This window comes from Parasteatoda tepidariorum, chromosome 2 (assembly GCF_982258835.1).
Source record: "Parasteatoda tepidariorum strain Cologne lab strain chromosome 2, Ptep-v5.0, whole genome shotgun sequence".
NCBI lineage: Eukaryota > Metazoa > Arthropoda > Arachnida > Araneae > Theridiidae > Parasteatoda > Parasteatoda tepidariorum.
Window position 1 is genome coordinate 53,869,214 of NC_141756.1, and position 24,182 is coordinate 53,893,395.

Below are 24,182 nucleotides of genomic sequence, written 5' to 3' on the forward strand. Positions count from 1 at the left end.
ATTAAGAGTACTATGCTTTTAGAAAAAGAGATAATGCTGTTAAATTGCGAGTCAGAATATCAAACGGAATTTGGTACTTAAATTCGCCAATTACCTATAACCTTTAACTTTATTACTAAATTTCCCTTTACAACATACCATACTTATAATTATGGGACTGCACACAGATTTAGTGACAACCAATTAAAGCTATTTTAAAATAACATTAATCAAAAAACCAGCTGATAAAGTGCTTACCTTCAATTTCTATGGAAACCTTTTTTAAAGCTTTCAAAATTACGTCATTGTTATAAATTTTATTCACTCTGTTGATAGTGTTTACTCTGAGGGTGTTAGGAATGCTCCACTCATGAAGTAGAAGTTCTAATACTTTCCTACATTAATAAAATAAAAGTTTACTTTATTATTTTATAGCAATGAGGATTTTTAAATAATCATTCACTATTAATAATTTCAAATTATTCAATTATTAATAATCATTAAATAATCATTTAAATATTCAATTATTAATAATCATTAAATAATCATTTAAATATTCAATTATTAATAATCATTAAATCATTAATAATTCCAAAACAAGAAATGAAGACAAATATTTTATCTGCTGTTTTTAAAAGTTATTCAGCTCACTCAATTTTGTGAGCTGTTAGCAGCTCACAAAATTGAAACAAAAACAAATTGCAAATGATCAATCATTTGTGACAAGGGGCAAAAGTAAACATTGAAGAAACACATTGGCTAATGAAATGCTTCTTTACTGCCAGTTATAGCACAGAACCCTGAATTGTGTGAAACTTAAAATGAGTTTTATATTTTTTTAATATTAATTTTATAAATAAGTGATGCTTTGCAATATAAGTAGAACTAATTTACTAAGTGTCATACATTTTGAAATTAACAGGGTTTCACACAAAAGTTTGGTTTCAAATCTTTTCCCCTTAAAAATAAAGTTATGGATAACAAACATTTTTAGAAACAGTTATGCTCTAAAAATATATTTTGTGATGGTCCAAGTCAAATATTAGTGGTCACAGACCAACGTTAATTCAGAGCGCTGTAATACAAGACTTTACTTCCCTCAGAACTGTGATAGGTATTTTTATACAAGTTTTTTAAAACTTTTAACAGAAACAAATATTATTAAAGAGAAAATTAATAATATTTCACATCATAGGTGAAGTACTTTGTACAACTAAAAATTCTTTTCACAACACTTTAAAAATATCTAATTTATTTTATTCGTATATACAGAGAAACAGCTGGCAAAGAATTCTGCTGAAAAACATTACAAGTTAAAAAAAAAAAATTTTTTTTTGGCAAAAAAAGAACGAATTCTAAAAAGAAACAAAAATAAAAAAACTGTTGCCAGCCAAAAGGATTTTTGAAAAATAACTTAGCATAAATCAAAAGGGCAACTAGATCATACAAGCGCAGCTAGATCAAAAAGTGCAACTTGAGCGCTTGACGTAACAATAGGACAGGTTATTTTTGTAATTAACAGAAATTAAACTAGTAAAAATTGATGAATAATTATGATAAAAAAAAGTACTTTACCCAAGCCTAAGGCCACATCGCAAATCAGTAGCAATATTTCTAACAGCATAATCAAATTCTTCAATGGGCATTTGTTGATATGTTACAATGCAACCAAGATAACGCAAATGTTTAGTCAGATCACCTTCTCCACTCAAGTATTCTTTAGAAAAGTTGAGCAACATATCACGACTAGACTAAAAATTTTTTTTTAAAAATTCATTAGTATAATAAACCACCTAATAACATATTACATTACTTTACTTTTAACACAAATAACAGCAAAATAGTCACCACATAATTTCATAATAGAAAAATATATTAACAGCTTCAAAAAATGAAGTATTTAATTTTTTAAATAAAAAATCTCATACTACAACATCAAAAAGAATTCTTAACACAAACTTATTAATAAACATAAATCTACTTCCTTAACAAATTAACAATAATTTTGACTTTGGACAATAAAGTAAAAAATAGTACACAACATTAAAAGTTTTTTTTTTTTAAAAATTTTTCGCAAAGAGATGGGTTACAAGTCCTTAGATGATATTTGCCCCCATGATACACTCAAAGATAATTTCTGATAACATAATCTTGCAAGGTTATACATCAACAATTCAAGAATGATATGGTGTTTAGCGCAAGTTCTGGAAAACTGACAAGGCAACAACAATTACAATTTGCCTCTAATTACCAAAATGCGATGCATTCCACTTAAGTGATATAATCCAGAAAATAGCTTGGAAACGTTTTTTCAATAGTAATATCTATATTGCTCTGGATATATTGCTTAGTACTATTAGAACTAGAAATTTATTCACAATTTAAATTATCTTAAGATAAAATTTCTGCTTGGTTTCAGAAAAGAGAAGCCATTGAAGATTAATTACTGTAATTTTTAAGGCTGGTATTCCAAAACTCTCTAAGAGACTTTCTATGTATTTATTCTTTGTATTTACACATAAGCAATCAATCTTGATGAGTATCTTTTCCTAGAACATTTCCTTACTTTTTCAGACATTCTGGAAAGTTTCAAATTCATTCAAGAAATTTCAACTGCAATATTTTAATCTGAAAACCAATTTCATTTTACTTGGTGTTTCAAAGACTAGATTTTGTGAAAAACAAAATATCATTAATAAAGATAATGTAATGTGCAAAAATTCTATAGAAATGTAGAATCTTACAAGGAATAGCTATAACACACATTAGACTTATTAAACTTGAATTTTAATAACTTATAGCTGTTACCAACTGTTCTAAGATTGGTTATTTTGAAGGTCTGCAAAATAAATTTTCCAAGCTTTTGCAAATAATATTAATCTGATTTTTAATTCTAAAATTAAATTTCCAAGCAATTCTGGATTTCTATCAGCACTAACAGCAGTTAAAAAAATGGACATTCATTTTATTTCACAAAGAGGGGAAATTTATAAGAAATGCAAAAAACTGGTTATATCATACAAAATATTACTGGTGGCATGTATCATATTTAGATGATTGCCTACCAGTATAAAATTCAATATTTGGTAGTTCATTCAATGATTTTTTTCATAAATTCATCTTCAAAAATAAAATTGTACTAAATAAAAATGAGGTACTTAAGTTAATTATTACTGGACACTTTTCAAACCATATTCGTTAATTAACAGATGAAATACAATCATAAAAGCAAATTAGAAGACAGAACTTACCTTGAAGTCAGAACTTTTATTGAAAAGGCAAGGGTTATATCCTATTAGGCGAGCATTTTTAGCAACATCTAAAAAGTATACTAAGAGAAGAAACTTCTTCAGCAAAAAACGCTTTAGTTCGTCTTCATAACCTAAATTATTAAAGATTTTATACGTTTATGATAACTCGATAGTAAAATATCAAATGTTTTCTAACTTTTACCTTCATATGTATGAATTACCTGGCTTATAATAGTTGGGGGTTGCAGCATTGGTAAACTTAGTTACTAGTTCTGGATTGCTGAGAAACCTGAATATTATGAAACGAGATAAACCTAATATATCTCTATTGTTCTTCAAGCATATTATTTCTCCATAAATTGTCTGAAAAGAGAAGATTATATGACCATATAAGTTTTTTAAAAAGAAAACTTACGAAAAATAGATTTATAATTTGTGTTCATAAATGATCTTGAAATTGAATGGAAATGATAATAAAAATCAAAAATTTATATTTATAAAAAAAGACAAAACATTGGAGGGATAAGTTAGTCTAACAAAACTTATTTTTAAACATTAATTTGAGATGTTGAACATCAAATTCTAAAAGACTGTTTGTTAAACAGTTTTTTTGGGATCTCATTAAGAAATTATTGATATAAATGTATTGAAAAGCTCTATTGAGGCAACCACAATTATCTTTTTAGAATTTTAAACTCTCATGTCACATACATGTAAAAAAAAAAGTCTGTTCATTTCTCCATTTCATACCAAAAGAGAAAAAAAATTTATCTCTTTTCTATTATTTATTTTTTGATGCTACTTGTTTTTAATTTTTTATTCATCATGAGTTTCACTTTTTCTATGTTTTAACTAAGAAGAATGCGCCTCATTATAATACTGAAACGATTGTGATATTAATTTAAACTTTTTTTACATTGCTTTCAGAACTGTAGGTGATTATGATATAATCGAAAGAAAACTTCAAACTTAACATCTGTAGCTTATTTAAAATTTAACATAGAATTCAGAATATTTTACAGAAGTCAAGCGCCGATATTATTTAAGTGTAAATAATTTTGGGAAACAATACTAAAAATTTTGATAATTTAACTTTCTTTACAGCTAAAACCTGAAGAGAAAAAAATACTAAGTTGTCTAGTATGCAAAGTGAAAGTCATAAAATGCATGTCAATGACTTTAAAAAAAACTTTTTATAGGTAGTCAAATATACAGTTTTTTAAAATGGTATTAGATTAAAAAAATACTTTCTCTTTCTAATAATAAATTATTTTGACAAAAAAATCTAGCAATAATCAAGTGCTAGTATGAATTTAAGCAGCGTGCAATACATAAACCAGTTATTAAAATTCAAACTTAATAGCTTTATGAAAAGTCAGATATCTTGCACGCACAAAAAAGAAAAATTTGAATTGAGAGAAACTGATTTAAGAAGAAAATTTTGTGTAAATAACTTTTATGTTCAAGGAGTAAGTTTTAGTTAGTAAGCACAAGTCAGTTAGTAATAACAAGTCATAAAACTTTTATTTTTTTTTGGAAAAAAGAAATCAAAAATTTTGTTTGGAGAAACCCTCAGTTACCCTAAACTTTATTCAGGAATATATAAGTGTATAATGCCTTTTTTTGAAAATCGTGTAAATAATTTTAGACCTATAGGACAATTTTACAGAAAAAAAAGGGGGGAAGAAAAAGGGACCACTTATGAAATTAAAAAAAAAAAAAAAAAAAAAAAAAAGCTTATTTTTTTAAAAACAATACGCTACGAAAAAAAATTTATATTGTTTGCAAGCACCTAATTACAATTTTCATCAACCTAAAAATTTAAAGTTTAGATTAGTTGTAATACATGTTAGAAAATTGCATAATGGAAAATTATTGATACAGTGGTCTTTAAATAGTGATAATTATATTAACTACATAATTTAAATTTGAATAAAAATTCTAGCATTTTAACTCAATCTATATATTTTTATTTTAATGATTTTCATGTATTTTGCGAAGTGTATAATGAAAAATATTCGGCCACATTGTCATTTTTGAACATCTCTACGAAAAAAAATATATATAAATATAAAAAAAACTAAAAAAAAAAAAGCAAAAATTTATTTAAAGAAAAGCAAATTTTCTTTTAAAAAAAAAAAGCAGAAAAGGGAGGCAAAATTAAAATATAACATGCAAAAGTTACTTTAAGAAATGCATATAAATAGCAAAAAAATTTTTTTTATAAATTTCAGAAGAAAAATAATATTACTTCCAACCCAATACGTAGCCACAATGGATTGTATGATAACAGCATTTTCAAAAGATCCCTTTTAATACCTGTCAGAATAAAAAAAAAATTATTTATCATTAACACACAATTTACTTAGGTTAAACAAAACATAAGATGTTAAAACAGGATAGGTTTATTAAAATAAAAACTAAAACTTTAACTGCAAACAAAACTTTCGATTCTGATATTCTTTCAACTGAGTGGAAAAAAAATACTTAAGATTCCAAAAAAAAAAAAAAAATCAAGTTTATTAATATACAAATTATTATAATAATCTAAATCAATATACAAACTATTATGACATCTTCCATTTAACAGCAGAACAATAAACAATTTTTTAAAAAAAAAGTAATTCAAAAAGGAAAATATTGAACACAAATGAGGAAAGCAGGCAATGCTATTAAGTTCCTGCATGACATACTAATTTGGTTAATATTAGCAGCCTATTACATGCATACCAAGAAGTAAACTTTTTGAAAGTAAGAGAATGATGGCAAACATGGATTTAATTGCATTAACTTCTTATCAACATACTTTAGATGCTATAATACATAGGTTATATGTTACATATCTATAAGTAGAAACAATATTATCAAACTAAAAGTAAAAAGTTATAGAAGAAAATTGAAAAATTAAAGAGAAGAATGAAGCTCTCTATTTTGCAATAGAAACATAGACTAAAACAGCAAACCAAAAAATCAAAGCATATCAAGCACACACATCCCTTTATAATGCATGACGATGATCAGTTGCGAGTCCTCCAGGGCACCACTGATAATTATTTCATGATGGACAGAATTAGATTTTAGTGGCTCCAGACAAAACTGATTACTGTTAATTTCAAATCCTCACACTGATTGAAATTTATTTTATTGTTTTTTTTAACAAGATGGTAGTAGTCACCAAAAATAATAATACAACAAAAAAATAAAATAAAAAACTTAAGTTTACTCATCCCCGGTTAATGAAAAAGTACAAAATTTTTTTATAAGCATAAAATGCAAAATACTTGGAATTTCAAGCTCATTAAGAAATTTAAACATAAGTTAAATATAACTACAAATTAAAATACAAAATAATAAGGGGATTACCAAGATCTGCATGAATGGCTCTATCCTTACGAACAATTATTTTCTTCATATCTACTTCTTTTTCGATTTTTTTGATAACAACAGCTAATTTTTCAGACTGATAAAGAGAAAAAGAAGACTTCCGTAACTGGTTAAGCTGGTGAGCAGCAGTGTAGGTTTTGTAAGAAAGTTCTTCCTTTGAAGGAGCAGGATTTGGTACAGCGTCTTTCATACTTTCAATCCAAACCTGAGCAGAATTAACTAAAATAATGAAACAAAAATTCCATTTCTTAGAGATGGCCAATATTTCATGTAACAAATATTTTGGAGCCGTAAGTGATATTTTTTCATACTATCTCACTCACTTTCTAATTTTTTAAATGATAACTAACAGCCTAATACGGCATGAGTCATTCTTAGATAGTAAGAAATTTTAAGGTTTGGGTATAAAATATATGAATTAAGAAGACATTTTTTTTTTAAGTAAAAATTTTTTTTACACATACACTAGACATAATTCTTTCAAATAAAAACAAATAGTTTACTAACTTTTATTATCAAATGTTTAAAAGTACAAACAGGATTAGAAGAAACATAGTATTTCAAAGGTAAAAAAAAGTTTAATACCGTTTGCTCACTCAATTGAAAAAAAGAGCAATCCCATGTTATTCCAAGGTGCATAGCCAAATCTCTCAACAAAAAATAAGCACCTTTTAAGTACTTTTTAAGCACTCAAAAATATTTTTAAACACTATATACATTAACAAAATGCAAAATAATTTTCAAAGACTTTACATTATCATGAAAAAATAACTAGTTTCTGACAAAGAACTCTTTTGTTGATTATAGTAGCCATTATAAGACTATCAAAAAAATTTCAGTTCAATTTCAGAGGGTGGAAAATGAAGCCAGAAATTGAGAATATCTTGCAAAATGCAGAAGAGTTATCCATGAGAATGCAATAATCTCACCGAACCTTGCTCAGTAGACGTACATGCGGACTCGCAAGTATTTGATTAAACATGCAAAATGATTAGCGCTTTCCTACGCTACGGACCGACGGTACGCCGAAATAGATTGTGGTTGAATGAATTGTGAAAAATTGGAATAGAACAATGTGAAAAGCATGCCTTTGCATAATATGTGGCGAAAATGGACATGGTAAAGAATAAAATCTTATTTTCGAAAAGAAGAAAAATAAGTACTTTTTTAAAAACACACAATGAAAAAAGCACATTTAAGGGCTTTTAAAAAACGAAAATAAGCACCTTTAAGCACTTTTTAAAAACGCTATGCACCATGTATTCTATGGAGAGTTCAAAGCTACACGAAATCTTCCATTCTCAAGATAATAACGTTCTGTTTGTTGGAACTGACCAGTAATGTAAAATATCCTCAGTGGGAGATAGATTATCCTCGGGCCGGGTAAGGTTGACTCAGCCTTTAATCCCTTCAGTAGGTCGATAAATGAGTACCAAGCATGCTTGGGAACTAAACACTGGGGGTTCCGCGTTCGGCTGACCACCTAACCGGAACATCTGCTCCTGCACCCCAGAGCCCAAGGTCAAGAAAACTGAGATGAGCACAGTAGGCCTTGGCCCTCTAGGGCTGTTGCGCAGCTGAGTAGAGAGAGAGAGAGGTAGATAGATTATGAATTGGAGCCTCCTTGTTGTCAGACTAACAGTGGGAGGTTTCCCTCCCTATGTAGCGGAAATGGGGGCTAGTTCAGAAAAGCACCGCACAAAGGGAAATTTCTCCCAATTCTTGATCCAGGAGTTCGCTTAAGTTCACAACTGCAAGTCTACCGAGTAGAACAATAGTAGTCGTAAACTCAAAAATTGGGACAGCAGTTCAATGACAATTATAAAATAAAATTGCAAAAAATTAATTAGACAAAATTAATTTTAATAATTTTTATTTTTCAAATTTTTAATGTTTTGGTACAACATTAATTAAAAAAAAGAAAAGGTATATGGGGTGAGAAAATAATGTGTAGTTCGTAGAATATATTGTTTTCATTGAATAAAAAATGTTTCAATGTGTTACTTTAAGCAGTTTTTTCACATAGTGTACCAAATGGCAAGTAGTATACCAAAAAAACTTTGGATACGTTTTGTTTAATATATTTTCATCAATAATTTTTTACAATTCTTAAAACCTTTTCTTTACAATCATCAATAATTTTTTTAATATTTATTTGCATTTCATTATAAAGCCATTTTCAGCTCAGGAAGTTCTTACAAGCAGATATATATATTTTTACTGTGTTTTTAAATGTCTCTATTGACTTTTAAATTTTTTATTATTATATTTATCATGAGGCATTACAAAGTTCTAACTAAAGTGAAACATAAAAAAAAAAGAAAAGGTTTATGATTATTTTCAGAATAAGCTTGTGTTAAAAAAATTTGGTTTGTTTTTGGGAACGAACTTAGAAATTTCATTGAAAATTATTAATTAAGGTTTATTGAAGTATAAAATTAAAAAATAAATTCTAAAATGGTAAGTGTTTTATAAACACCCTCAAACATTGCAAGTTAAAAAAAAATTATGCATAACAAAAAGGGTAATAACATTAAAAGAAAGTATCGAATTTTTTTTACTTAAAAATGGCAATAAAAAAACAATTTTTTTATGAATTTAAAAAAAAATTACAAAATGACATTTATGCTGATAATTATTACCTTTGACATCACTGGAAGGTATGAAATCATCGTTGGGGGTTAATATAAAGTTGAGCCAGTTCGTAAAAGCAGTTTCTTGTTTCTCCATCCAATATTCATCATAATAAGCATTAACAGAAGCGAAAGGATTCTTTTGGCACAGTTTTTCTAAAGAACAATTCAATTTATAACCAATTTGTTTCGACAAAAAAGGATTAGTTGTCAGAACAATAAATTCTTATCACAAATAAATTACTTACCTAGCAACTTTTCTTGTCTCAGGGATAAAGACCGTGGGACATTTCTTAAAATCTTTACATCGCTGGCAGATTCTCTTAGTTTTTTGTTATCCACTGTAAATGTAAAAAAGGTAGCATCAAATTAATATGGAATAACATTAACTAAATTTTAACATTTGTCATAATGAGTTGTATACAAATCCCATTTGCCATGCCACCAAAAAATTCGTAGCTGGCACACATTATCTTAATAAAATTTAACCTTTAACTAAAAACTTTAAAAAACAAATAATAATATTTGACAAGAACATTCTAAAATTCCACTTTTTTTTGTACTTTGATAACCTCTTCACTTGAACTAAGTCACATATTGCTATAAATCTTCAAAACTAAAAGGCATATTATGATGTTATTCAGTTATTTAATAGGATTTTGATTATATATTGTCAACTGGAGGTACTTTGGTCACTTTGATTGGTCCAATGGAAAAAAGAAATAAAAAGATTTTCAAACAGAATACATGACATGTGGGTAATTTTTATGCTTAAAAAATAGTTTGTATAACTATTTGAGAGTATTATAATAAATTCGGGTTATGTAAAATTTTTGCCAATAACAACACTGGAGTTTTTGTAAACCATTGTTTTAATGTGTAAATTGTTTACCTCCTTTAAGTTTTTGTAAACATAACGTAAATCGAGCTTGATAGAAAGGATATTCTTGTTTAGAAGTAGGTAGATACAAAACCAACCCTCCCTAGCTAATGAAACCAATGTTTTTGAGGTGCAAGGTGAGTACTTCCAAACATATGTTTCTGAGACGGCTGATTGAGAGTTAAAATAAAAAGTTTAGCATACAAAAACCATAAAAAGAAAAATAAATTTTTTCTCGTGTATTCCAATTGTAAAAATATGTGTTATAACAGCCTAACATGTGAACTGTATTCCATTTCTATTAAAATAAGTGAGTGGCCCTAAAAATCTTTATGAATACCAAAAATTTAAAAAAAAAAAGTAATTTTCTTTTTTAAAATAATTACAGTTTACTTTTTATACTATTTTAATCAGTTAAAACTGAATTATGATAAAGTTCATTTCACATTTTTTCACATGTATTAGTGAAATCATGAAGCGGATCAAAGTAGCCTCGTTTGACAGTAATAGTCTGTGCAATAAAATTATATACCACACTTCTGACCACTTTATATTTCAGTTCACATTAAATTAAAAATAAAATTGCTTTTGTAATTTTATTAAAGCAAAAAGGTGCTCTGTTACTTTCCATTGTTCCTGAAAATTTTGAACTTATGTAGATGCTTGGTTATAATACAGAATGAATAAGAAATATCTGTCAAACCTCAATGAACAGAAAGTGTTTAAATAAATACATTTCGAAAAGTTAGCACAGAATCTTCTAAGCTTCTTAGGTTAAATCTTTTGTACTGAGTAGAATTTTAAAAATTTTAGGGATGGTAGCTAGTTTAATTTTTGCAGAATACATTAGCAGTATGGATTTTAAAACAGGGTTGGGTTTTTGCCGTCAAAAACTGGTTTTTGACATGACAGTGGTAAAAACCGTCAAAAACCTACTGTTTTCTTTAACTTATGGCATATATTATTTTCACATAATTGCCTTTATAAATGATTGCTATTGATTTTGCAGCTATATACATGTATTCTTATAGAAGGATAGACATTCATATAGAAATATTGTAATATACTTATTGAAAATAGTGATACTTACTTTTATCATTATAGTTTGATTTGCAAAGGATTCAAAATTTTGCGCTTCTTAATTGTTAGAAATAAGCAAACAAAAAAAGCTTGGAACTATTAATAAATTCAAGAACTAAAAAGAAGAATTTAAAATTTGACATTTCTTAAATATTAGAAATAAGCTAAACAAAACTCTCAAAGCTTGTAACAACTAACAAACTCTAAGTCAAGAATGGCTTGACATTCTTCAGTAATGTAATATGCCAAACAAAATGATGCTTGGAAATGTTGAAAATTTTGTTTAGTATCCTAATATTTTACTTCAAATAGTATGTTTTGATATAATCATGTAGGGAAAATGCAAGAATCTGTTCTTAAATATCTTTTAACAACTTTTTTTTCCTAATTTTATTGCCCAAAAATGAATTAATTTTAAATTATAAGCAGTTAAACTCAAAAATACAGTTTTACCAAAACTATTGGGTTTTTGACAGAGGGGTTTTTGACATGACGGTAAAAACCATGGTATAAACCGGTAAAAACCGTCACGTGTCAAACACTTGCTAACCCTGTTTTAAAATGCTCAACACTTTCAAAAAATAAAAAAAAAAGAGATAGATAAGTAAAGTTGCTTAAAGACTCCGACCCTTTAATATGCACACGCAACAAACACACACGATACATCTTATTTTTTTTTTAAAAAGTAAAAGATCATATTTTTTTATTTCTATATCTGAAGGCTCTTGGTTATTATTTTTATTTGCTTTGCCTTAGCCTTTTAATATTATCAAAATATTTCTCAAAATCTAATTCATCTTTAGAAGAGGACGTTGATGAATAATGGCAAATATCACACCCATCCCCCTTCCTTATATTAGTTATTAGCGTAGTTATTAAAATAGAAAAACCTGAGAAAGATTATAATGCACAAATACGATTTAATTTTGATTGTTACAGTGCAGAAAATAAACATGCCTGCTCTGACTGAAATAAAAAAAAGTTTTATTCAGCATGATAGTACTCATTTACCAAAAGGCAATTCTATACTAAAAATAATTTTCTAATTTATTTAATTTTTCATTGTTAAATTTGATACTGATCAAACGAAATTTTAATTCATGATCAAGATTATAAAATTTTTTACATCGTAATCAAAGTAATTTTAAATGAGAAAACATTTAGAACAAAATAGATCAAATAATTTTATGAAAAATTAAATCTTTGATATTTTAATGTTCGTGAACTATTAGACCAACTACTTTCAATTTACATGGTTTAAAAATATGTTAAAATTCTTATAAATACACATTACAGTTCAAAAAATATTCTATCATAATTAAATTAATTAGAGATAAATTAATTAAAATTAACATTTGCATGGAATTTAAAATTTTTTTTTAAAACTTAAAATAGTTAGAGATATGATGAGTTGGTGACATATGCAAAAACTGGTATGTCACAAGCTCAAATTTTTAATTTATCTGTTGATTAAACTATTGACTATATTTTTCAGATTACAACTATCCTTTATATTTTGAGAGTCAAAAAAGAAAAGGTATGGGTACTGTTCCATTTGGAAAACGTAAAAAAATTGCCAAAATATTATTGTGCTGCTTAATAAATTGTGGCAACGGGTCTTTACAGCTTCCTGAAACAAAATGGTACCAAGTAAAAGAAAATATGTGTTTGTATATCATTTTGTAACTTTAAATATGCACAAATTATTAGCAATCAAACTAAAAATATTTAAAGATATATTTAGCATCTCTACAAGCAAAAATCTGATTATTTGATCAAAAGTTATTTAGGGTCGCAGTTTTTGAATGAGCTGCATAAACACTTATGCTAATTTTTTTAGCTGCCATCGGGAGACAAAGTGATTATTGAATATAATTATATTGAACTTACTTTTATTAATAGTCTTTGGTTTGATTGGAGATTTAAATCTTTGCATCCTTAACTTTAAAGGTGATTTCTTGGGATGTCTTTTTGAAGAAAATACAGAAGCTTTAGGTGGAGACCTGCTTTTTTTCTTAGCCATGATATTTGTACTTACTGTGCCATTTGACTTTTCACTAAAACTACAAGGGACTTCAAAATATGTTGAAGATACCACAGATCGGTTAGATTCTGGAGAACAACTACTTTTAATTGATAAACCATGAGGAGATAAATTATAATTAGTGCCTGATGCAGACTGCTTTGAAAATTTTCCTGAGTCAGACTTTTCAAACATGGAGAAGTAGTTTTTCTTAACTACAAAATATGGCTCACAAATGCTACTCTCTGCATCAGAAATTTTATGATTAAAATCATTACCTCCTAAATTGACTTCTATTTTACCATCATTTTCTTTTGACAAAACTTCTTTATCATTCATTAAGAAACTATTTAAAGTAGAATCATTGATAAAGTTCGATCCAGCTCGACCTAGCTCATCAGCCAAAGATTTAACATTTGATCTATCCTGCAAATCAGCATTTTTATTTTGATAAACACTTATACCTAATCTATCAATCGTAAAATCAAAGATGCTTTCACATGCTGTTTCTTCTTGAACATGCAACTGTTTTGTATTATTGGTAAGTTCATTTATAGGTATGTTTTTGTTAGAAAAATCAGAAACATTAATATTTGGGGCAAGATTTACAACATTATTTAAGTTATAATTAGCTTCATCAGAAGTATTGTGATTAGCTCCTAATAAAGAGTCTTCCAAACTATCATTGACTGAGTCAGAAACATATTTCCTATCTGAATGTTCAGGGAGGTGGGATTTAATATTTGATTCTCGATGTGGCAACTGTTTTGTATTATTGGCAAGCTCATTGGGAGGTATGTCTTCGTTAGAAAAACTAAAAACATTAATATTCGGGCCAAGATCTACAACATCATTTGAGTTATAATTAACTTCATCAGAAGGATTGTGATTAGCTCCAAATGAAGAGTCTTCCAAACTATCATTGACTATGTCAGAAACATACTTCTTATCAGAATGTTGAGGGAGGTTGAATTTCATATCTAATTCCCGAAGTGGAGCCGAACTTATTTCTGATAAAACGAAAGTATCCTTTCGCTTATTACATAAATTATCTTTAGGAAGAGGCATACGAAATATCCCAGTATTTCTCTTGCTGTCTTTAAACATAGAATTGATAGTGTATGTCTGCCGTCTAACATCTGGAAAGTCACTAGACTGATCAAATGAAGGAAGATTTAAATTAGATTGTTTTGAAAAATTCTGACAGTCATATGAAAAGTCTACATTTTCTTTCTTCTCGTCAAAAACAGGTTCCCTGACTGCGCACTTGTTGAGATCACTTTTTCTAATCATCTTATCAAGAGCTGCATGAGAACTTTTTTTTGGATACCAGGTTTTTCTTTTTTTCTGAAATTAAGTCAAATTAGCAATGAACAACAAAGACAAAAATATATTTCAATAAAATATTACAGGAAATATTTTTATATGTTTTACTTATTTAAGATATCCTTGGTGACACCTAACTTACATAGATTAAACATAAAAATTTGTGTAGCGTATTAAAATTTTTGAATTCATGTATGTAAAAGAATAAAACAGAAACAAAAAATTCAATTAGGATAAAAACCTTAAGGAGTCCTATTTTGATTTATAAATTTTTGAGCTAAACTAGTAACGCAGAATTTTTTAGATAGCTGGTCATAAAAAAATAGAATATATCTTTTTGGCGGCAAATACAAGTAATTTAAGTAGGTACTTTATTTGAAAGTATTCCATGCATGTAATCTAAATCAGGATGCGTAGCCAAATTATTCAACAAAAAATAAGCACTTTTCAAGCACTCAAACAGTATTTTTAAGAACTTACGGTTTTATCTTGTTTTAACCGTCATGTTAAAAAAAAAATAAAAAAAACGGAATTGTTCTTGACAATTGTCAAAAATCATGAAATTTTGAAGCCTGTAAAGCGAATGATGTTTTCATATGCTATGGATTGACAATTCACCAAAATAGATAGGGGTTGAATTAATTATGAAAACGCTGAATAGAACAATGAGAACTTTTTTTCGTGCATAATTCATAGCGAAAATCAACATGGTAAAGGAAAGATCTCATTTTTTTTTTTAAAAAAAGGGAAAATTAAGCACTTTTTTAAAAACACCCAATGAAAAAAAGCACCCTTAAGGGCTTTTAAAAAACGAAAATAAGCACTTTTTAAAAATGCTAAGCATCCTGTAAATGCTTTAAGTTTTGTAATCTGAACAAGAGAAGTTTTTTTTAGCCTGTGTACAAGATTATTAAATAAACACGTTCAATAACACTAAAATGTGATCTTAACTGGAATTTTGGGTAAACGCGATTTCTGGCAGCCTACCCAATTTCACTTTTCCACCAGCTTAGGGAGAATTCAGTGGTCACCTTCAACTTATTCAAAAACAAGTGTTTACAAAAGAGATATTCTTCAACAGCAAATCAATATTAGATTGTTGGCTCTGAAAATGGCATTCTTTTTTCTCATTTTTAATTATTTATTTCAGGGTTGGGTTTTTGACGTCAAAAAGTGGTTTTTGACATGACAAGGGTATAATACTGGTTTAAACCGTCAAAAACCCGTCAAAAATGTCAAAAACTGAAGTTTGCCAAGAAAATATATAAACTTCAAAACTACCAACAGTTGCCATGCATTATATTGAAATTTAATTATACTATAGGTAATCAGCAGGTTTTAAAATATTTTTTAATTAAAATTAAGGTAAAATAACAGATTTAAAATCTCAGAAATTTATATTCAAATGCATGTGCAGAAAAATTTTGCACAAAAATTGTTTAAATATTTATATTAAAATTTTTTTTTTTTTCTTTTTGATACTTAAGAAAATTAAAAGTTTATTACTATGTATTTTTGACATATAAGGAACATATAACTAATATTTATAAGGAACTTACAAGTTATGTTGTATAAATACAAACTTGATACAAGATACAAGTGTATAAAAAAAATTTTTTAATGTTATACCGAATATCTTTATTATCCAGTATGTTAATTTTAATTTAAAAGTAGTTATATTTATGAATAATGATAAATGTAATTCATATTGTTTATTATATTTATTTATAATTATTACACTTATCATTTTAAAACAATTTTTATCTCTTAATTTTTTTTTCTCCACTCGTATTAAGAATACAAATAATGCATATCTTGAAGGCAAGAAGTAATTATTCAACAGCTGAATATTTAGATATTCAACAAAACTATATCATATTCAGAAAAATGAAATTCACAAGTATTTGGATAAACTAAATTTTCAGCATAGTAAATGAATAGGCTGAATATACTGTAAATCGACACTAACTACTCTGTGTATTTAACAGAAAGCACTTAAATTTGTATTGTCTTATGTTAAAAAGATTATTAAGAAGATTTAAAAAAATATTAAAAAGATTTTTCTTTAAAAGAAGATGTCTAATGTACAAAACTGCTAATGTTTATCTTTAAAAATGTCTAATTTTTAGTATAATCTATACCAGTGGTGCGCAAACTTTTTTCGACCGCGACCCCTTTTGTAGAGAGAAAATTTTTGGCGACCCCTAGAGATAAATGTTCACAAATATAATGTATATTTCGAGCATTTCTTTCGTTTCATCGAATAAAAACATCATCATATTTGACTCATATTAATTTTATTTATAATTTTAAGAAAATACTTTTTGTATAACACAAAAATCAGTAAATTGCCCTTTAATGAGATGTATGTGGCTGCAAGTTTCTAATTGTCTCATCAATGTTTGGATGTATGTTGCTAATTGCAATTCGCATATCATCTTCAGGTTTTAAACACGAGTGGTATTTAGTTTTTATTGAAACTAGTTTGCTAAATCCAGTTTCACATAAATACGTTGATGCAAATTGTATTAACACTCTGATGGCATTCTTGCATAAAACGGGATATTGTTTTTCCACGTATAGCCAAAATGTTTGGCAAGGCTGAGTCTTAAATTGATTTCGAAGAGTATAATCATTAATCAGATCTATCAATTGCTCTTTCTCACTAATTTGAAGCGTTGAACTGCACATGTCAAAGGAAAATGGATCACGAATCCAACCAAGATCGTTTTCAGGAAAATCCTCGAATCTTCTTGAAAATTTTTTCTTTAACTTTTCAATGTGATTGGAAATGATGTTTTTAAATGTAAATATATCTATATTATTTTCCTTGATAAAATCGTTAAAGCAAGGGAACATGTTGGTGTTGTTTTTATTCAGTTCAGTTTGCCCGAGACTAAACTTATTCTTAAAAGCTTGAATTTTACTGGCTGTAGTTATGATAGTTGAATTCTCACTCTGCAAGCTCAAATTTAAGTCGTTAAGTTTTTCGAAAATATCAACTAAATAGCTCAGCTTGCCAATCTATGTTTCTTTTCGATTTAGAACATGTACACTTCATTTCTCAAATCAAATATCCGTCGTAGTATTTTCCCACGTGAAAGCCATCTGACTTCGGTGTGTAACAGTAATTTCTCATACGTTGAGCCCATCTCATTGCAAAGTATTGAAAAGAGACGGCTGTTGTGGCTGTTGCATTTAATGTAGTTAATTGAACTAACAGCGTCTTGTAATACGTTGTGCAACTCTTCATCCATATCTTTTGCAACAAGAGCTTGCCGATGAATCATACAGTGATTAAATATCATATGAGGATATTCATTTATTACTTCGAATATTTTTTCTCCAGTTGTTTTTCCTTCCAAATTTTTGCAACATAAAAACGTTTCTGTTATATCTTCATTAAAAATAAACCTAACGTAAATAATTAGTTGTGACATTTTAGTAATATTGGTAGTCTCGTCCAGTTGTAAAGCAAATACAGATGAATTTTGTATGCGTTTTATGTTTCTGACTCGATATTTCGTGACATTTCGGAAATCCAATTACAATTAAACAGTGAGTGATGGCGCTTCACTCTTTATATGTACACTGTATGGTATGCAGCATGCAGGGATAATGCATTTCATAAAAATTTGGCGACCCCCACAGGAGTCGCGACCTAATTTGCGCACCACTGATCTATACTATACACTAAATTTGGTTATAAATAAATTTCTTAATAATATCACTGCAGATTTTCAATAACGCATGAAAATGAATACATAATATTACAAAAGATGTGAGTTTTCAAAAGTACAAGATTTTGGTTACTATTCAAAATATAAGTGTTTCTTCAAAATGTTAAATTTATTTTTTCTGGAAACATATTTAGAAACACTATCCTTTAAAAAATATATAAATTTTATGTATTAATTAAATTTCACATATGAATATAGGTTTTTGACATTTTTGACAGTGAGGTTTTTGACGTGACGGTTTAAACCATGGTTTAAACTGTCAAAAACTGTCACATGTCAAAAACATGCCAACCCTGATTTATTTATTAAAAAATGATATGACAAGAAAAGTTTTTGACTGACGATGAACTGCACGGACATGTAACTTTTTCTGATTTGTAGCTGAAGAAAAATTAAATCAAAATTTTATAATTGTTTCTCTACTTTCTTTGAAATTTTACTGTAATTATTTTATTTCTAAGTTGTCGCTAAGTCAGGAAATAAAAAAAAGCATTGTTTATTTAATACATCAGGGGTAATTGTGAGCCCAAGTCAAAATTCCGGAAAATTTATTGAGCAAAAAAAAAAAAATTTTCAAGTTTTTTTTCTCCTTTTTTTCAATATTTCTTAGTTTACTTAAAACATATTTAAAATTTTTTACATACCTATACCATTCACAAGTACCTATGTCGACCTGAAGAAGTAATTGAAATTTACAAATATGTCTTTCTTTCTTGAGTTTATTATTATAATAACTATTTACTGATAAAAAATGAATATTAAAATAACTAGTGTCTGAGAAATAACTCTTTTCTTGATTATAGTAGCCACCATAAAAAGATCGAGAGATTTTTCGGTTTGATTTCATAGGGTGGAAAATGAAGCCTGAAATTGAGAATATCTTGCAAAATGAAGCAGTAGAGGCACATGCAGACTTCCAAGTATTTCACCAAGCATGTAACATGATTGGTGCTATCATACGTTAAGGACCGACGATACGCCGAGATGGATTGTGATTGAATCAACTGTGAAAGGTTGAAAGAAAAAAATCTTTTATACAAAAAGGGAAAATTAAGCACTTTTTGAAAACACCCAACGAAAAAAGCACCTTTTTAAGGGCCTTTAAAAAACCAAAATCGAAAATAAGCAATACTAAGCATATTTTAAAAACTCTAAGCACCATGTATAAAATATTTTATCCATTAATTTTCATGTTTTTTTTTTAAATCAAAATGTGTGGTTTCACACCTCTTATTACCTTTTCCCTCATCCCTAACTGACAATTTCATGAACTATCCATTGTTTGAGCGTTGTGTTTCAAGACTAAAAAAACACTTCTTAAATCTTTACTTTGAAGATATTAAGCGTGCACCCTGTAAATAACAGACAATTTGAAATACTCTGTACTTTAAAACAAATATGAAGTGTTTTTAAGTTATCATTTATTAATGTAATAACATAATTCATTGCTGCTCTTGAAATTGGGATTTATTTTCCCCCAAACAACTTTCCACTTTTCTGATTCTAAAATTATGGTAGATTCTGGTAATTTCTGCAAAAGTTTTGCTTAGGTAAATATGTTAAATGAAGGTCAAGGTTTAGTGGGAAAATAACTAAAAACAAAACTCAGTGGCGCGACAGCCCATAGAAGGCAAAGGCCAACTGTGCCCATCTCAGTTTTCTTTACCTTGGGCTCTGGGGTGCAGGAGCAGATGTTCTGGTTAGGTGGTCAGCTAAACGTGGAAACCCAAGTGTTTAGTTCCCAAGCATGCTTGGTACTCATTTATCGACCAACTAGAGGGATGAAAGGCAGAGTCAGCCTTGTCCGGCCGGAACCCAAGACCTGTGGCACGGGAGGGTGAAGCGCTACCACTCAGCCACTGGGCGTCAGTGGGAAAATAACAAAAATGCACATTTTAAGGGATTGTAATTTTAAAATAATGAATTTAAGAGGCCATTAAAAGGAATTTCAAAAGAGAGAGTACTTATTAGTTTATCAGGTGTAAGTAAATTCAACTATTTTTGTTTCTATTTTATTTTGAACAGGAAAATAAAATTCACATAACAAATCTTTATAAATAATTATAAAATAAAGTAAAAACCTTTTTTTTGGGTGAGATAGCATTTCCGTGAAGATATGCTTGCGTTTTTGCTCCATAGGATGTCTTAAAGAAAACTGTTTCACGGCAGCTCAATGATTTTTCAGGCGTCCAGATAATTTCAACACCTTGTTCTTGAAAAGGTAGAACACATATCTGTCTTACAGAGACATTAAACCCTTTATCAAATGGAAACTTCTCAATTTGAATAGTTTGAGGAACATCAAGGGGATTTTTAACATATAATATGCAAATTTTTGATGTTCCAACTTCCACTTCATCAAAAGACACATGAGGAAACGAAGCAAAGGGTTTTAATTCCAAAACAAATCTTTGATTCTCTTTAACTTCTTCAGGAGATTTGGAGACAGGGATTTCAAAACATTGAGCTCTATTTGGTTGCAGCAGTTCAGGTGACAGGCAGTTTCTTTTATAATGGGAATCCATTACTTAATCTGGAATCTAGAAGCAGTCAAAATGTATTTTAATATTGAAATAGACATCGGAGGTAATTAAATGCATAATGAATATACTTTATTATAAATGTAAATCACAAAAAAGAGGGCTATTTTGCCCAAAATATAAAAACTTATTGGTAACTTTTAAACCTTTTTATTAAAATATTATTGAGTCATGAAACCTATGAAATTAGTCAATTTACATTAAAAAGAACCCATATCAAGATCAGAATGGATAATTCTGTTTTATTTCATCCAATCATAACACTCACCACCACAGATTTTGGGCAATAATTAGACATTTAGAGAATTATGCTGATTTTATAATGTCTTTAATATTTCAATTAGTCAAAAAGGTTTGAAATAAGAAGTTGTTATATTTTTGTTAAATGGCTCTATTATCACAATTATGATTTAAGCATCCAAGGTTATTAATGGCTGCAATTCATCTTGCATTTCTTTCAGGATAATATTTAAGTAGATCAAATTAGCGGTGTTTTGATCATCGAAGTTGAGTAACTTTTACAACTGATTACTTGCAACTTGTCCTCTTTATTTTCGAAAAAAAAAAAAGGCAAACAACAGGTAATAATAATAAATTTTACTCTAAACATGGTAATTTCTATAAAAAAAAAAACAAAAAAACATTTATCTTATAGTAGCAGACTTATAATTTGAAGTTAATAAACAATGACAGCAGTTTGTTATACTTAAAACAAAATATACGAAATTAAAATAAAAACACATTTAACATAATTTAAAATTTATAGAAAATACTATTAACTAGAAACTTTAAGAGGTTTTTAGTTCTATAAATCTATTTCTCTTACATAGAAGAATATTTTTAGCACAGTTTGCATACTAAAGTATTTGACTCATCCTTAAGTATCCTTCCTGTTTTGGTATTAATATCTCTATGTAAAAGGAACTACACTATTATTTTTTGGCCAATTACATTAAAGGGATGGGTGGGAGATACATGAATTTAAACTTTATTTTCACTTCTCACACATGAACTTCTAAATCTTTTCTAATATGCATCATAAATATAAGTTATGTGCCAGAGATAGCAAGTATAATAGCTTAAGTACCAGGGATAGCAAATTTCTTCCACAGATGAAAAACTTCAGAAAAACAGAAACAGCCTACCCAGGAAGAAATAGGTTTGTTTCAACTCAGGTGGAGGAAATGTTTCTTTAAAAAAAAAAAAAGAAACATCAAACAATTATAGTTGCAATCTATTTTAAATGATTGTATTAATTTCCACACAATTTATAATTGTAGTTTGTTTGTTTGGAGGGAAAAAATCAGTTTACTACAGAACTTCAGAAATTAAAACAAGTGTAATTTCTTTACAAAAGAATAGCATTTTTTACAAAGAAATCTAAACTTTTACAAAGTAATAAGGAACTGTGCTTATTGATAAAATAAGATAAACTTATAATCTGGAGCAAATTCGAAACTTTCAAAGAACTTTTTATTGCTTAACTTCTCTAACATACGAATCAACGTTAAAGTGAAAATTAACTTGAATTCGGCAAGGTTTCCTGAATTTGATTCCTCAACTCATAGCTTATAAGCTCAAGCTCTCATGTCTGGAGAAAATATGGTAGCTAGCTTTAAAACACGATACTTTTTAAGGCAAAGAGCTTAATTGCCTGGCCTAAATATTTAGTTCTCAATGGGGAGTGGGAATTTTTAGCCATAAAAAATATTTTTGTTCTTAATGTTGCTGGTTCAGAAATACTAACTAATAAATAACAATAAAAAATTTCTAATATAAATATTTATTGCAAAATGTATATTTGACTAAAAATAACATAAAAGCAATTCTGAAATTTAAGAGTACAATTATAAAATATTATTTGGCATAATATTTAATGGTATGCAAGTTACTTTCAGATTTTTTTTTCAGCAGTTTCGTAAAAACTTGGTAAAATATCACGATTAGATTTAAATAAAATATAAATACCTATAAATTATACACTAATTTCTAGAGACAGGGTATCTGCTACATTTTAGATTTTCAAATTCATGATTTTTCATGACTTAACGAAGTTACAATTTTCTCCGGCAAAAACACAAGAAATTTAAAAAACCATTATAATAACCTAAATTGAAATGATAGGTATAACCAAAACTCTCATACTCTGCTTCTTCATATTTATAGATTTTAAATTTAAAAACAAAGAGTAAAGAAAGAGTTGAAGCAATAAAATAGCTGAAAAAAATACAAAAGCAAATAATTTTTTTTTTTGCAGAATTATATTCTAAAGATACTTTTTCTTGTTCATCCGAAAGGAAAGAAATACTGATTTTTCTGTTCTCATTTCGGAATAAAAATTTTTTTTCCAATGACTGGCTTGCTTCAGCTAGAATTTTAAATCAATAAAATAAAAAATAAATAATATAACAAGAATTCTGAAATCACAGATGTTTAAAAGATAATTCGCTCTAGAAATGATGTTTTTTCCTTCATCTTTTGAAAGAACACCATAATTTATTAAAGAACATTATAAAAATATTTTATATTTTAATAAAATATGACTGTGAGTGGGGATTTCATTACAAATTCAGATATTCGGAATACCATGAAATGGGTGGGGGGTATTTTTAAATTCCATTTTAAAAATTAGATTTTTCAGCAACCTAAATCCATGACTTTCCATTATTTTCTTAAAAAAATAGTTAAAATCATGACAAATTTTGTTCAATACCGAAATTCATGACTTTCCAGGTGCGCGGATACCCTGTAGAGATGTAACGAATAGTGATTTGACCGAATAGGAATAACGAATATTCCAGCAGTCGAACAACAATTTTTTTATTTAAAAAAAAAAAAAAACATTAATATTTTTTATATAGAAATAAGTTTAGACATTATTGAAAAATAAACAAAACTAAGCTGTATTATTCATATGGGGTAAAGGAAAAAAAAACTTTAGTAGTAGAAATATTTAAGATAATAAAAATAATTAGATATTAAGATAATTAAAAATATTTAAACTTTAATGCTCAAAATAAAATTTTCCAAAAAACCAATCATCTATTAAACAAAATATATGTCTATCAGAAACGCTTTTAAAAACGCAGCACTATCATAAAAACGTCTATAAAAACAAAGATAGAAAAGCTAAGAAAAATCTATCTTAATCTTTGAAAGAAAATTTTAAAGCTAAGTATTTGTTTTCCAATTGCTATATTTTCAAGAAAAAAATGAAGATTAAAGTCTAATAGAAACCCTATCGTTACATCAAAAAATCTATAAAAACATTAATGTTTAGAAAAACAGAAACCAAAATAAAAATCATTCTTAATTTAATAAATAAAAATAATTTTTAAGGTTAGAT

General features: G+C 27.7%; 1 protein-coding gene across 1 annotated transcript in view; it reads right to left on the reverse strand.

The window, feature by feature from the left end:
- The window catches only part of LOC107441296 (uncharacterized), a 56,521-nt gene that overhangs the window by 31,187 nt on the left and 1,152 nt on the right, over positions 1-24,182 (reverse strand). Inside the window, exons 2-11 of the mRNA XM_043051918.3 lie at positions 20,378-20,836; positions 13,098-14,577; positions 9,496-9,588; positions 9,257-9,403; positions 6,594-6,833; positions 5,482-5,549; positions 3,452-3,593; positions 3,231-3,361; positions 1,555-1,730; positions 238-374 (exon numbers count right to left, since the gene is read on the reverse strand). Coding sequence (XP_042907852.2) covers positions 238-374; positions 1,555-1,730; positions 3,231-3,361; positions 3,452-3,593; positions 5,482-5,549; positions 6,594-6,833; positions 9,257-9,403; positions 9,496-9,588; positions 13,098-14,577; positions 20,378-20,821 — 3,058 coding nt within the window. The 5' untranslated portion in view covers positions 20,822-20,836. The remainder of the gene's footprint in view (positions 1-237; positions 375-1,554; positions 1,731-3,230; positions 3,362-3,451; positions 3,594-5,481; positions 5,550-6,593; positions 6,834-9,256; positions 9,404-9,495; positions 9,589-13,097; positions 14,578-20,377; positions 20,837-24,182) is intronic.